This window comes from Mustelus asterias, chromosome 29 (assembly GCF_964213995.1).
Source record: "Mustelus asterias chromosome 29, sMusAst1.hap1.1, whole genome shotgun sequence".
In the NCBI taxonomy this organism is placed as follows: Eukaryota; Metazoa; Chordata; class Chondrichthyes; order Carcharhiniformes; family Triakidae; genus Mustelus; species Mustelus asterias.
The window spans coordinates 19,285,726-19,301,790 of NC_135829.1; the positions used below are offsets into that span (position 1 = coordinate 19,285,726).

Here is a 16,065-nt window from a genome sequence, read left to right on the forward strand (position 1 = left end):
CTCGCCACCCAAAGTAGAACCACTACTGACTGAGCTGCCCTGGTTCTGACTGGATATGTATCAGGTGTTGAGTGATCAACATGAATCTATATGGCCTCCTCTTCACCAGCCTTTTTGCTGTAGGAAAGTTTGCCCATAATAACATTGGGATGATTGACCACTGCACTGGTCTTGTAAAAGTAAAATGTTCCCCTCCATGTTGTGGACGACCTTCATCGTGTAGTATGGTCCAATCACTTTAGGCCATAAATAGCAGCAGAATTTTGTACCATCTCAGTTTGTAACTGCATGGCTTGACATAGCAATTTGGGTTGGAATAGTGTGGGTGGAACTAAGAAACAGTAAGGAGCAACAAACATGAGTAGGATAAAAGCAAAATACTGCAGATGCAAGCAGTCTGAAATAAAAACAGGAAATTCTGGAAAGAATCAGCGGGTCTGGCAGCAACTGTGGAGAGAGAGAAACCGAGTTGATGTTTCGAGTCTGTATGACTCTTAAATATCAGTTGGAGTTGTTTATAGGCCACCAAACAGCAATAAAAGCAAGATAATGCAGATGCTGGAAATCTGAAATGAAAACAGAAGATGCTGCATAAACAGAGTTAATGTCTAAATGATCCTTCTACAGAACTATAATAGTGTAGGACATGGTATAAATCAGGAAATTAAAGGTGCATGTAGCAAGGTTAATATAATATATAATCTACATATAGACTGGTTAAAACTAATTAGTACTAATGCCGTGGAGGATGTATGCAAGATGTTTTTTTTTAGAACAGTATATTGAGGACCCAACAGGGAATGGGCTGTTTTAGATCTGATATTGTGCAATAAGAAAATACTCATTAATAATCTTGTCGTGAAGGAGTCTTTAGGGAAGAGTAACCAGGGGGAAGCCAATGGATGTGCTGCATCTGGATTTTCAAAAGATTTTTGATAAGGTCACGCGCAAGAAGTCAATAAGCAAAGTTAGAATAAATGGGATGAGGGATAATATACCGGCATGGATTAAGAATTAGTTAACAGACAGAAAACCTAGATAAACAGGTCATCCTCAGGTTGGCGGGCTGTAACTAGTGTGGTACCATAGGGATCAGTGCTTGGGCCCCAGCAATTCACAATCTACACCAATAATTTGGATGTGGGGAACCAAATGTCCCAATGTCCAAGTTAACTAATCACAAAACTAATTGGGAATATGAGTTGTGAGGAGAATGCAAAGAAGCTTCAGTGGGATTTAGACAGGGTAAGTTTTTTTAAAATTCATTCATAGGACATGGAAGTCGCTGGCTGGCCAGCATTTATTGCCCATCCCTAGTTGCCTGAGGGCAGTTGAGAGTCAACCACATTGCTATGACTCTGGAGTCACATGTAGGCCAGACCAGGTAAGGAGGACAAATTTCCTTCCCTAAAGGACATTAGCGAACCAGATGGGTTTTTCCGACAATTGACAATGGTTTCATGGTCATCAGTAGATTCTTAATTCGAGATATTTTTTATTGAATTCAAATTCCACCATCCGTCATGGCGGGATTTGAACCCGGGTCCCCAGAACATTAGCTGAGTTCCTGGATTAATAGTTTAGCGATAATACCACTAGGCCATTGCCTCCCCTCCTGACTAGGTAGGAACATGGCAAAAGGAATATAATATGGAAAGATGCAGTTATCCACTTTGGTAGGAAAAACAGAAATACAGAGTATTTCTTAAATGGTAAGAGATTGGGATGTGTTGATGTTTAAAGGAACCTAGGGGTCCTTGTTGAGAAGTCACTAAATTAACCTGCAGGTGCAGCAAGCAATTCAGAAGACAAATGGCATGTTGGCCTTTAGCTCAAGAGGGTTTGAGTACAGGAATAAAGATGCCTTGCTGCAATTGTACAGAGCCTTGATGAGACTGTACCTGGAGTATTGTATACAGTTTTGGTCTCCTTACCTAAGGAAGAATGTACTTGCCCTCGAGGGAGTGCAACAAAAGGTTCACCAGACTGATCCTGGGATGGCAGAATGTCCTGTGAGGAGAAATTTAGGAGACTGGGTGTATATGCTCTAGAGTTTAGAAGAATGGGTTGTCACATTGAAGCATTCAGAATTCTTACAGGGCTCTGCAGGAAGAATGTTTCCCCTGGCTGGGATGTCTGGAACCAGGGGATATCATCTCAGAAAAAGAAGTAGGCCCTTTAGGATTGAGATGAGGAGAAATTTCTTCACTGAGATAGTGATGAACCTTTGGAATTGTTTATCCAGAGGGCTGCAGAGACTCGGAAATTGAGTGCATTCAAGACGGAGATGGATAGAATTCTGGATATTAAAGACGTCAAGGGATATGGCGATAGTGTAGGAACACAGCATTAAGGTAGAAGTTAGCCATGATCTCATTGAATGGTAGAACAGACTCACGGGGCTAAATGACCTTTCTCCAGCTCCTGTTTCCAATGTTCCCATCCCTCATACCTTAATTGATATCAGTGCTGGCTCACTCGGGAATTGAAAGGGTGAATCAGGTAGACCTTAAATGAGATATAAACCTTGTGAAGTTAATACATAGCTACCTACAAAAGCAACAAGATAGCCATAGCTAAGAAGTTCCATAACCTGTGGAACACATCAAAACTCTTCAGCCTTATGACACTCAAGTTTAGAGGTGCACAACCTGGAAACTAAGTTGGAAAAGGAGGAGACTTCATTAACATCCCATCCATTGACCATGGGATAGTCAACGTGTTCGTGCAAGAGATTAGGCTGAATTGTTTACAAATGCTGTCAGCTGAAAGTGCCAAATGGATGACCCTATTGGGGCTCCTCTAGTTCCCACCGAATAGATGCCAGAGTTCAGCCAATTCAGCTCATTTCAGGTAAGATTAAGAAAATAATTAGTACAGTCGATCCATTAAGACCTGTTAGCATCCTGGCTATAGTGACAAAGACCTGTGTACCAGACTAAGTTGCTTCCTTTGCCAATCCAATTCAGCAAAGTATTGGCCCTGGCAATGTGGAAGCGTTTAATTAAATACAGTGCAATGAAGCCCAGTAAGTCCACGGTCATGAGGAGAACTTTCCATTAGTTGGGAGAGGTGGTCACAGTTCCCTGAGGCCAATCATCACAACCTTTGGAAGCAGACACCTTCATTTACTTCATGAACGAGCTTCCAGTGATCAGGATTCAGGAGTGGGCTGTTGGCAATTTCACCGTGTTGAATTCACCACTTTTTTGACAATGGAATTGTCCGTTCCAGCTGAGCACTTTGAAGCAGAAATACTGTTTTGGGAACATTGTCACCTTCAAATAGCGAGTGGGGGGAAGATAAACCGCAAAGACTTTGCCCAGTTATTAGCTTGCTGAGTTGGAGCCTTTTGGGGGAATTTATTTTCCTGCCATTTAAATGTCACACCCAAACGATAGCTGGACCTCTTCTCCAGTTAGTTCCTTACAACAGCTGAGGAAAAGGATTATTTGACCTTTTGTTTAGATGCTGTTCAGTTTGGTTGTTTTGTTAAACATTAAGGTCTCAAGCCCTTTGAAGTTTGAGAGTTAATCCATGCTTTGATGTAGCATTCTGTATTTCTCATTATCTAAGAAATAGGAGCGGGCAAGACCATTTGATTAAAGTTTTTGAGTTTAAGTTTTATCTTATTAGTGTCATATGTAGGCTTACAGTAACATTGCAGTGAAATTACTGTGAAAATCCCCTAGTCGCCACACTCCGGCGCCTGTTCGGGTACACTGAGGGAGAATTTGGCATGGTCCACCTAACCAGCACACCTTTTGGATTGTGGGAGGAAACTGGAGCACCCGGAGGAAACCCAGGCAGACACGGGCAGAACGTGCAGACTCTGCACAGACAGTGACCCGAAGCTGGAATCGAACCCGGGTCCCTGGTGCTGTGAGGCAGCAGTGCTAACCACTGTGCCACCGTGCCGCCCCTTGAGCCTGCTCCATCATTCAGTAAGATCATGGATGAATGAAAGCAAATTACTGCGGATGCTGGAATCTGAAACCAAAGGAGAAAATGCTGAAAAATCTCAGCAGGTCTAGCAGCATCCGTGAGGAGAGAAAAGAGCTGACGTTTCGAGTCCAGGTGACCCTTTGTCAAAGCTTGGTTCAGCTTTGACAAACGGTCATCTGGACTCGAAACAACAGCTCTTTTCTCTCCTTGAGATCATGGCTGATCTGGTTGTGGGTCTCAATTCCACTTTCCTGTCTGGCCCCCATAACCCTCCACTCCCTCGTCAATCAAATGTTTGTCTGGCTCAGCCTTGAATATTGACAGCGGTTTCCCAAATGTGCTTTGGGTGAACAAAATCTTTTCAGTCACCGCAAACATGATGAATCTTGTTGGCCTTTCAAACTGCAGACTGTCAGAACCCTGTATCTTTATTACTCCATGGTCTTGACTTCACTCATATACCTTGCACGAAAAGGAAATATCAGAAGTTATCTTATCAGCGCATTTGCAATATTGATTGCATATACTACTGGTTAAAGGGAAAATAGCAGCAAGTCTTGGTTCTGAACTGATTCAGAGTTTTGGTTGTGGGAGGCTGTATCACCAAAATTACAGCAATAGCCTTGTCTTTTGACTCACTAATCTTATTACCACCTTCTTAGTCCACCTCCTCAGTCTTTTCTCTGATGTGTCAGCATGAACAAGTATTTGAACCGTCTTCTGTTGCAAGATCTCAGGCTATTGAGTTCCATCCCTTCCAGCTACCAATATTCAAATCATCATCTTCTGTCCTGTTCTACAAGGGTTAGCAGTAATGCTGTTTACCAGGACCCGGCAGAGAGAGAGGCTTGTATATTTCTATGCTAGGCATGTATAATTTTCTTGTCAGACGGGTAGTCTCTGTCTGATTATGTTCCTGTAAAGTAAAGTTTATTTATTAGTCACAAGTAGACTTGCATTAACACTGCAATGAAGTTACTGTGAAAATCCCCTAGTCGCCAGACTCCGGCGCCTGTTTGGGTACACTGAGGGAGAATTTAGCATTGGCAATGCACCTAACCAGCGCGTCTTTGGACCGTGGGAGGAAACCGGAGCACCCGGAGGAAACCCACGCAGACACGGGGAAAATGTGGAAACTCCACACAGACAGTGACGCAAGCCTGGAATCAAACCCTGCGTTGTGAGGCAGCAGTGCTAACCACAGTGCCACTGTGCTGCCCTGAGATCAGCAAACTTCATGCTCCTTCAGTGATAGCATCTTTCCTTGTCTCAAAGCAATCTTCCTCCCTTAACCAACGTAACAAACATAGAAGATATCTATTACCATAGAGTGAAGGCAATCATTGTAACTTGCATTGATTCATTTTGCCTCCAATCATTGCAAGACCATAATATCTTAAAAGAAAAAAGGATTTGCATTTATATTGCACCTTTCATGGCCACTGGAGATCAAGTGCTTTACAACCAATTAAGTACTTCTGAAGCGTAGTCATTGTTGTCAGAAATGTGTCCACCAATTTGCACGCAACAAGCACCCAGTAATTTGTTAATGAGCATAAAATCTGTTTTAGTTACTATGATTAAGGGACGCATATTGATCAGGATGTTGGGGGTAGCTCCTCTGTTCTTCTTTGAAATAGTTTTTATTTTAATTCTGATGTGGGATTTGGGTGTCATTGGCTGGGCCAGCACTTATAGCCCATCCTTAATTGCCCTTTGACCGAGGCTTGCAAGGCCATTTTGGAGGGCAGTTAAGAGTCAACCACATTGCTGTGGCTCTGGAGTCACATGTAAGCCAGACCGGGTAAGGACGGCAGATTTCCTTCCCTAAAGGACATTACCGAACCAGATGGGTTTTTCCGACAATCGGCAATGGTTTCATGGTTACCATTCCAGATATTTTTATTCAGATTTCACCGTCTTCCATGGTGGAATTCGAAGCAAGGTCTCCAGAGCATTACGCGAGCTCTCTGGATTACTAGTCCAGTGACAATACGACAACTCCACCACCTCCCCAGTGCCCTGGGTTCTTCTCCACCTGCTTGAGGTGGCAAATGGTGCTTTGGTTTAACGTCCTATCCGAAAGACGACACCTCCAAAAGTGCAGCAGTCCCCCAGTACTGCACTGGAGTGTCAGTTTTAATATTTGTGTTTAACACCTGGACTGGAACCTGAACTCATGACCTTCTAGCTCAGAGGCGAGAGTGTTACCAACTGATCCACAGTTCATAGAATAGGACAGCACAGAGGGAAGCCAGCTAGTCTGTGCGGGCTCTTTCAAACATCAATCTAGTTCGTCTCAATTCCCCACTCTTATCCCATAGATCAGCAATATTTTCTTCAAGTATTTTCCTCATTTCCTTTTGAAAGTTCATATTGAATCTGTATTCATTGCTCTGGGGCAGTGCATTACCAATCCTAATCACTCATTGGATAATCAAGTATCTCCTCGTGTCGCCTCTGGTTGTTTGCCCTTCTATCTTTGCCCTCTGGTTATCAACCCTTCACTGGTTGGAAATAGTTTCTCTTTATTCACTCTATGATTTTGAACACCTCTATCAAATCTCCTCTCAGCCTTCTTTCTCTGTTATAAGGAGAACTCCACAATACTCCAAATCCTCATCCCTGGAACCATTATAGTAAATCTATTCAATACTCTGCCCAAAGCCTACATGTCATAGAAATCATAGAAACCCTACAGTGCAGAAGGAGGCCATTCGGCCCATCGAGTCTGCACCGACCACTATCCCACCCAGACCCTATCCCCACATATTTTACCCGCTAATCCCTCTAACCTACGCATCCCAGGACTCTAAGGGGCAATTTTTAACCTGGCCAATCAACCTAACCCGCACATCTTTGGACTGTGGGAGGAAACCGGAGCACCCGGAGGAAACCCACGCAGACACGAGGAGAATGTGCAAACTCCACACAGACAGTGACCCGAGCCGGGAATCGAACCCGGGACCCTGGAGCTGTGAAGCAGCAGTGCTAACCACTGTGCTACCGTGTCATTCCTAAAGTGTAGTGCCAGTATTGGACATAATGTTTGAGGTACTCGCCCTGGCTCCATCAGGCCAAGTATCTGATCCTGAATGTGTGGTGTGCTGTTTGGTGTATGTGTGGAACCTGCATTAGGTGATTTTTAGAATGAGAAGCAATAGATTAAGTTTAAGTGGTATAGATAATGCTTGATCCGTGTTATCTCTTGCACTGGGTTTGATGGCCTGAGGTATTAGGAGAGGAATTCTTTGAGTATTTGTCCCCGTGGTTTTGGATGTCCTGCCTCTACCTAGAGATTCTAAGTTTGGGGGTGAGAGGAGCGAGGGGAGGAGTAAGTGTCTCGTCGTGCTGCTCCAGGAGTTTTGAACAGGCCTTGGTTCTCCAGATGTAAAACCCATCAATGTATTTTCCTTTTTAAACTCATGCCCTTTTCTTTTCTACCGTAGGACCTTTAGAAAAGACATACAATGATTTCTGGAGAATGGTATGGGAACAACATGTCCTTGTTATTGTCATGACTACAAGGTATGTGGAACTGCTTCGGTGAGAAATTATACATTTAATGGTCTCAGCTTCTACACTTCTGAAGCTTTAACTTCCTGGCTTCAAAAATGTTGATGCTTTAGATACACACATTGCATTCTAAAGACCATGTTTGTTTTTACTTAATGGTGAAAGCAAAACTATTTTTAACTGGTTGCATAAATGAACCATGGCTCTTTGTTCGCAAGTAACTGTTTTCTTCTTTATGGTGCTCTCTTGCCGTGAATACTCCGAATGGAATTTAATATCTTCACTGGTCTTACTCCTAATGCATGTGGCCAAGTAGAACAAGAGCAAAAGACAGGTGTTCTTAGAATCATAGAATCCCTACAGTGCAGAAGGAGGCCATCGAGTCAGTAATGACCGCAATCCCACCCATGCCCTATTCCCCTAACCCCCACACATTTACCCTGCTAACCCCCAAACACTAGGGTCAACTTAGCACGGCCAATCAACCAAACCCGCACATCTTTGGACTGTGAGAGGGAACCGGAGCACCCGGAGGAAACCCACGCAGACACGGGGAGAACATGCAGACTCCACACAGTCACCCAAGGCTGGAATTAAACCTGGGACCCTGGTGCTGTGAGTCAGCAGCGTTAACCACTGTGCCACCGTGCCGTCCTTAGGTAGACATTGCACTTTTTAAAAAGTTAACACTCGATGAAACCAAACTCTTATTTTTTTAAAAACTTTTGTGTAGCTTTTTAATTGTCATTGGCTTTGTTTTATAAATATGTTATATATTCCTGAGAGTGTTAATGTTCCACCTCACGGGATGCTTTCTTCCTGGAGCCTATGGTTTTTCAGAGCAGTTTGTGGCGATTGTGCACCAGTGCGTGTAGTGTCGTTAGTGCTGCCTGCTGCAGAATAATGAAATAGATTTTGAGGGCTAGGATTGTGGTCTGGGCTGTGCTCAGTAACATGCAGCCCGCACTCTTGCTGCTTGTTGGAGCTTGAGGTCATCTGTAGCTTGGGTTTCAGAGTTGGTACAACTGTGTCCTGCTGCACTGCTCCAACCTTTGAGGAATAAGTTAAAAATTAATAGTGTGGCCCACTCTGTCCTTCCAAGCATTTGCAGGTTTCTTTTTGCTCCTTGGGTAAGGGCCTTTCATTTGGCATCCCTGTTGTGGATTTGCATTTTGCAGTGGTGGCTTTTGTTTACTTTTACCCCTCAGAAATTCCCTTCTTTGAAGATGACTGTACCCCTTCACTGTTATGCCACTCCTTCTGTTGCTCCATGTGACAAGAGTTCTTAATTGCCTGACTCATCAACTCACCTTCATTAGACATGATGGAGTTTGCTGAATGCTTCTTGTATCTTTCCCTTTTTTGGTGTCCTGGACATAAAGGTAGTTTTGCTTTGTCGGAATGCCCTGCTTCACCGTACAAGTACAGTGACTCTCTTGCAGTTCTCCAGACTCTCCTGTTGCAGTTCTTGCAAGTCGTATCTATGCAAGTTAATGGAATTCGACCTAGTTTCCCACAGGTGCTGATCTTCATCTGTCCTCCTTGGATAAGGTGGCAGCTTGATTCTCAATGACAGAGTTGTAGCAGTGAAGAATCCCCCAATTATATCCATCAAAACCTTCACATTTTTAAAGTATATTCTTTCACGAGATGTGGACGTCACTGACAAGGCCAGCATTTGTTGCCCATCCCTGATTGCCGTTGAGCTAAGTGGCTCGTCACACCATTTCACAGGGCAGTTAAGAGTCAACCACATTACTGTGGGTCTGGAATCACAGGTAGGGTATACCAGGAAAGGATGGCAAATTTCCTTCCTTTAAGGGACAGTAGTGAACCAGATGGCTTTTTATGACAATCGACAATGGTTTCATGGTCACCGTTGCTGAGACTGGTTTTCAATTTCAGATTTATTCATTGAATTCTGATTCCAGTAGCTGCCATTGTGGGATTTGTCTCCATGGCCCCAGAACATTTGCCTGGGCCTCTGGATTACTAGTCCAGTGATATTACTACTATACCATCGATCCCCCGCATATGAATATATTACCTTTATCTTTTTTGTGGGCCAAATGTATTCCACAAGCCAGCCCTGTTGTTTGACACCTTAAAGCCCCATCTAGGAGCATCAGCACATCAACAACTGGGATGTAAAGTACTTTATCAACCTATGTTAATAATAGTGACTATGAAGTTTCCCACAATAATAGTGACTATGAAGTTTCCCACTAAGCTTTGTGCTTAAATAACCACGCAACAGCTTGGAAGATACTGCACAGGCCTTTGTTCCATATGAAGCACCCGCAAACATTTTTAAGTTAGTCCACATTGAAACAACTGGTCTTGTACAACAATGAAATTAAGAAGAGAACAGTGATGACAATGCTTAAAAGATATTTACAAGCGTGAGGCATCCTGAAGTGTGAAAGACGCTGTAACATTTCTTGCATCGGAAGCAGAGCCAGTGACTAAACTGGTGGGAAAGAAACATTGCTGCTTCCTTTTCACTCTATCTGTCCATCTTTAGAAGTTTTGCTGAATGTGATATTAAAGACACAAGTCCCGCAAACAGAAAATGACCCCTTAGTACAAACTATCAGTGCTCCAGTAGGGACGTGATGAGAAATTTGACTGCACCCTCAGATTTTGCACTGTGTCCCTCTGGACTGACCCATGTTTAAGTATTCACACATTACATAAAGATGCTGGATCTGCTGCGAGTTACTAGACTGAAGCCAGCACTGATATCTGGAACTCAAAAATGTGCTTCATAGGTGTTCAACTTGAGGCGTCTAAGATCCATTATAAAATCCAGACTTAATCTTGGCCAGAGGACAGAAAAGCAATTAAACAGGGATATTTTATATTCTGACAATGGTGCCAATTTTTCAAATGTCCTTTTTGAGATCGCTACCTTTTGTCCATTGAACAGTCATGAATAGATAATGTGAGCAAAACAATCAACCTTTGTCATTGATCTCTTTGAGCAGTGGAAAGGCGCCCTGTTTCAGTGGAATGATAGAAGGAGCCACTATACTTAATTCCAGGGCACCTGGGAGATGATGGGAAAAAATGAGAATTGAGTCCCATTCATGATCGCTACCTTGTGATCCCTTGGAAATTGCACACATCGGAAGAGACATTTGGTGAGGAGAGGTCAGATCTGTACTGATACCACACTCATCTACATGAAATAACCGAGCACTCGAGAGTGAACAGTAGCGAACGAAACCCCTCACTGGGGTACTGGATTACAACCAGTACCTGTCAAACCTTACCTCAGTGTGCATTAGGCATTTCAGGGCAGCAGATCAGAGCATTCCTGATTTTGATCTCCTTTTGGTAGAATTGAAATCGAGTTGCAGGGAGGGTTTGGTGCAGTGAAGTCCGCCTCTTTGTTCCTTCATCCTCTCGCAAAATGGAGATAATGTGGAAGAGTCCATTCCTTTGTTGTCTGCCCCTCTGTTGGAGGTGGCCAGCAGAGAAGTATCAGTTCCCAGGCTGTCTAACCACTTTGCTGGAACTCATATGAAAGATTACTTTTATTACCCCACTCCTCCCCAATGTCATCTTGGTTTGGTGTAACCAGTTGTGAGGAGAGTGCATATCCACGTTGGTTGACTTGTTTTTTTGCTTTTCTTTCCCTCCTCAGAAGGGCCAGCGAAGAATGAGTTCCATGTTGGAATTTACAGAACTGATTCAGTATTATGCTCATAGCTGGCTCCATGCACTTTCAGATTCTTTGTATGGAAGTTTCTAAAACTTTATGAAATAATGCAGTGGCTACAAAGTGTTTTGGAACATGTAAAGAATGGAAAAGTGACTATATAATCTTTTTCTTTCTATTGGTCCCTATTCTGTACTATTGCTTACCTATGATGTTCTCTAATGGTGTGTTTTACTGCTTCAGAATTGACGAGAGTGGCAGGAAAAAATGTGGTCAGTACTGGCCTCTGGATCAGACCATTCAGGGGAACTATGGACTTACTTCTGTCAAAAACCTGGCAGTAGAAAGCTTTAAACATTATAACAAAACAACACTAGAGATTCTGAATTTAGAGGTAAGGGAACATTGCTTTCTGCTTTATGCCTGTTTAAAAATGTTGATTGAACAGTGAGTTGGATTGGCATTTGAGCGATTCTTCAGTACTCGAGTCCCAGAGTTGCCGTCGTTTGATCTGCCTTAATATTTGCTCCTTTTCCTTTTAATGGAGGATAATGAGAACTGACTGAACCAGCTTGACGTGTTCAGTTTATACGGTGCTTCCTTGCTGCTCATGGGTAGGACTGACAGTGGGCATTGAGTCTTGAAACCGAAACTCGTGTCCTTGTAGCTGGAATATTAGCAAGAGGAGACTTTGCTTCATTTAGACATAAAAATAGAAAATGCTGGAAATATTCAGCAGGTTGCTCTAGAGAAACAACAATATGTTTCAGATTGATGACTGATTGTCAGAACGATTCTGTCTGACCTCTCCTCATTGGCAGATTTTATTTAATTTCCAGCGTATTTTGCTATTTTGTGTAGACATGTTTGGTTATGTAGGCTAACCATTTCTCTGACAGTGCTACCCTCCATTACCATGAGTCATTATTGTAACCTTTCCTTCAATTGTTATTACTTTTGCTGGTTTCCTCCAGTGAGTGTGATTTGATTTATTCTTGTCACATGTATTAGCATACAGTGAAAAGCATTGTTTCTTGCGCGCTATACAGACAAAGCATAGCGTTCTTGGAGAAGGAAAGAGTACAAAATCTAGTGTTATAGTCATAGCTAGGGTGTAGAGAAAGATCAACTTAGTGCGAGGTAGGTCCATTCAAAAGTCTGACAGCAACAGCGAAGAAGCTGTCCTTGAGTCGGTTGGTACATGACCTCAGACTTTTGTATTTTTTTTCCCGATGAAAGAAGGTGGAAGAGAGTATGTCCGGGGTGCGTGGCCCTGGCTGCTTTTCTGAGGCATCGGGAATTGTAAACAGAGTCAATGGATGGGAGGCTGATTTGCGTGATGGATTGGGCTTCATTCATGACCCGTTGTAGTTTCTTGTGGTCTTGGCCAGAGATGGAGCCATACCAAGCTGTGATACAACAGAAAGAATGCTTCTTATGGTATATCTGTAAAAGTTGGTGAGAGTCATAGCTGACATGGCAACTTTCCTTAGTCTTCTGAGAAAGTAGAGGCGTTGGTGGGCTTTCTTAACTATAGTGTTGGCATGGGGGGACCAGGACAGGTTGTTAGTGATCTGGACACCTAAAAACTTGAGGTTCTCGACCATTTCTACATCATCCCCACTGATGTAGACAGGGACATGTTCTCCTCTACGCTTCCTGAATTCGATGACAATCTCCTTCGTTTTGTTGACATTGAGGGAGAGATTATTGTCGTTGCACCAGTGTGAGTGTGAGTCCGCCTCTGTATACCGAGTATTTGTAAAAATTATTATTGGGATTTGGGCATCCCTAGCAAAGCCAATGTTTATTGCCATTGATTGGTGATGATGAGCCGTCTCTTTAAACCAGTCGGTATGGTGATGGTGCTTCCACACTGCTGTTAGGGAGAGAGTTCCTGGATATTGACTCATTGCTGGTCCATGTCCCATGTCAAGATGGTATGGGATACAGTTCTTGTACGTCTTTTGCCCTTTGTCCTTTTAGATTTTGTAGGTTTGGAAGAATCTTTCTAACTGCTGTATGCTGGGTCAGGACATTGTGATCTTGCTGAAGTAAGAAGTTAGTCACGGTCTTTCACATCAGAGGATCATTGGTGCTGCTTTTTCATTGTTTTGAAAGCTGAATGTTTATGTTGTAAAATGGTGTGCAGTTTAGATGTGCTACTGATCTTGAGATACCCTGTCACAAGACTGATTCTGTTCCTGCGGTGGGTCTGTATGTAGGTATGCTGTTCATCATAAAAGTGAGCCAGAAAACTCCCAAATCCTTGGTCTGCTGAGTTATCTGATCGCCAGCTGAATGACAGTCAGGATTTCAGAGGGTCCCGAGAGTTGGAAAGTGTGAATAGTTCCAACTCTTAGTCAACAGCCAGTGAGCGCTAGTGGGAAGTGCCTGTGTATTGAATTGGTATGAATAGCTTACCAATAGTTACTGCTTGTCAAACTCACAACACCTAGGATGCTACCGGTTTGAGTTATAAGGAGAGGCTGGATAAACTCAGACTTTTTTCTCTGGAGCATAGGAGGCTTAGGGGTGATCTTATAGAGGTCTATAAAATAATGAGGGGCATAGATCAGCTAGATAGTCAATATCTTTTCCCAAAGGTAGGGGAGTCTAAAACTAGAGGGCGTAGGTTTAAGGTGAGAGGGGAAAGATACAAAAGTGTCCAGAGGGGCAATTATTTCACTCAGAGGATGGTGAGTGTCTGGAACGAGCTGCCAGAGGTAGTAGTAGAGGCGGGTACAATTTTGTCTTTTAAAAAGCATTTAGACAGTTACATGGGTAAGATGGGTATAGAGGGATATGGGCCAAATGCGGGCAATTGGGATTAGCTTAGGGGTTTAAAAGAAAAGGACGGCATGGACAAGTTGGGCCAAAGGGCCTGTTTCCATGCTGTAAACCTCTATGACCAGGCACCGTGAAGTGAAAGAAAAGAAAGAACTTGATATCTGTAACACTACCGCAACCGGTGTCCTCATTGCAAAGGAGGAGCAATGGTCCAATCCAATATGGGTTGCAGTAAATCTAATAGGGTTGTGAGACCACTTTCCTCTCCTATCTCCAATGTAGCAGATCAGCCATGGTTGTATTGAATGGTGGAGCAGGTGTAAGGGCCCATTTCACCTACTCCTGGAGCTATTTCTTAGACAGTTCCAACAAGTAGATATTTAAGTTCACAATGCATCAGATAGTAGGCAAGCACAGCTGACTGAAGTAGAATCATAGAATCCCGACAGTGCAGAAGGAGGCCATTTGGCCCATCGAGTCTGCACCGACCACTATCTCACCCAGCCCCTAGTCCCATAACCCTACATATTTACCCCGCTAATCCCCTGACACTAGGGTCAATTTAGCATGGCCAATCAACCTAATCTGCACATCTTTGGACTGTGGGAGGAAACCGGAGCACCCGGAGGAAACCCACGCAGACACGAGGAGAACGTGCAAACTCCACACAGTGACCCAAGCTGGGAATCGAACCTGGGTCCCTGGCGCTATGAAACAGCAGTGCTAACCACTGTGCCACAGTGCACAGTGAGCCAGAGGAGAACATACTTTACACCCTGCTGGTTTAGTTGTGTATTGAACGCAGCCATTCCAATGTGAACTATCTTGTTGGATTGCGTTGCTGGAACGGCTTACTCATTAAGCTCATAAAATGAGGAAAACCCCATGATTTTGGGAAATTGAATAGTGAATGAGAAGTCATTGTTAAAAAGATCCTTGGGCTTCGTTCAGTAGAAACTGTCAGTATGCTGTTGTGTTTTTGTCTCCCAGTTTGTTACTCTCCCCCTCGCCAATCTTTCCCTACCTTGTGCTGGATGTTTCCCCAGGGTGCCCTCTGCTTCCTTCATGTGTGAATGGCCTGGCCAAGGATTGCCCAGCAATTGCCCGTGAAGACCAAACACTGCCCACCCCATATCTGCAATCCTACCCGCTTACCCTACAAGGTTCTGAGAGAGACTGGACCTTTAAACTTACCTGTTTTACAGCAGCTAGTGCTGTTATAAAAGGAGGCCTGGATCTCCTTACCGCTGACTCTCCAGCCCTCGAGTGACGCTGCAGTACGCAGGTCTCGCCCAGCCTGAGTTGGACGATTGAGCGAGAAGGGAGCAGCTGGAATTCCAGATGAACTAGGCACGGATTGGCACTCCAATGCTAATTTCCACTCCATGGAAATTCAAGTCTAAAATCCTGGGTAGTGAGAGCTAATAGCCTATTCAACAATGTGGATAACTGTGCTCAAGACTGATGCTGGCCTCTGACACCTGTACTGATGCATGCACTTGAGACAGATTTTAGTAGCCATGTTGTTGCCCTGGCTAATGTTGACGTGAGTGTCAAACTTGCAACCGTGCCTATCTGCATGCCTCAATAATGGGCAGTACAGCTGCCAACTGAGCAATGGGGGTGTGGGGTGGTTGCACTAACTCGAGGGGTTTAAGTTGGACTCTCTGATTTGTGGCTGCTCTTGTCAACTTGACTCAATGTCTGTATTCTCACTTTGTGAGTGACAGGGTTTTGTCGTCGAGCCACATTTAATAATAATCAGCCCATCAGATGTGTGGGAAGAGTCTGTTCCGCCATTCAGTTCAATCAAGGCCAACCACTACCTCAGCCCCATTTGCTTCATATACCTCAACACCCTTATGTAAAAATTAAATCAGTCTTGAAATTTCAATTGACCCATCACCCACAGTCTTTTTTGGGATGGGATGGCAAGAGTTGCTAAGGTTTCCTCTATCGATGTGCTGGTGAATCTACATTGCACCCGCTCCAAAACCAATGTATCCTTCCTGAAATACCATTTTACCATTGAGATGTTAAGCTGCTGTCAGGTGGCTGATCCAAGGACATTAGTTGGTGAGGGGAGTTATCTTGTCTCTTAATTGAACAGTTGTCCGTCAGCCAAGTTGACCACAAACTGATGATCTGGT

At 43.7% G+C, this 16,065-nt stretch overlaps 1 protein-coding gene across 1 annotated transcript in view; it reads left to right on the forward strand.

Annotated features, from left to right (window-relative positions):
- Positions 1-16,065, forward strand: part of ptpn9a (protein tyrosine phosphatase non-receptor type 9a) — a 108,334-nt gene that overhangs the window by 72,589 nt on the left and 19,680 nt on the right. The window contains exons 9-10 of the mRNA XM_078199822.1: positions 7,395-7,473; positions 11,369-11,519. Of these exons, the coding sequence (XP_078055948.1) occupies positions 7,395-7,473; positions 11,369-11,519 (230 nt within the window). The remainder of the gene's footprint in view (positions 1-7,394; positions 7,474-11,368; positions 11,520-16,065) is intronic.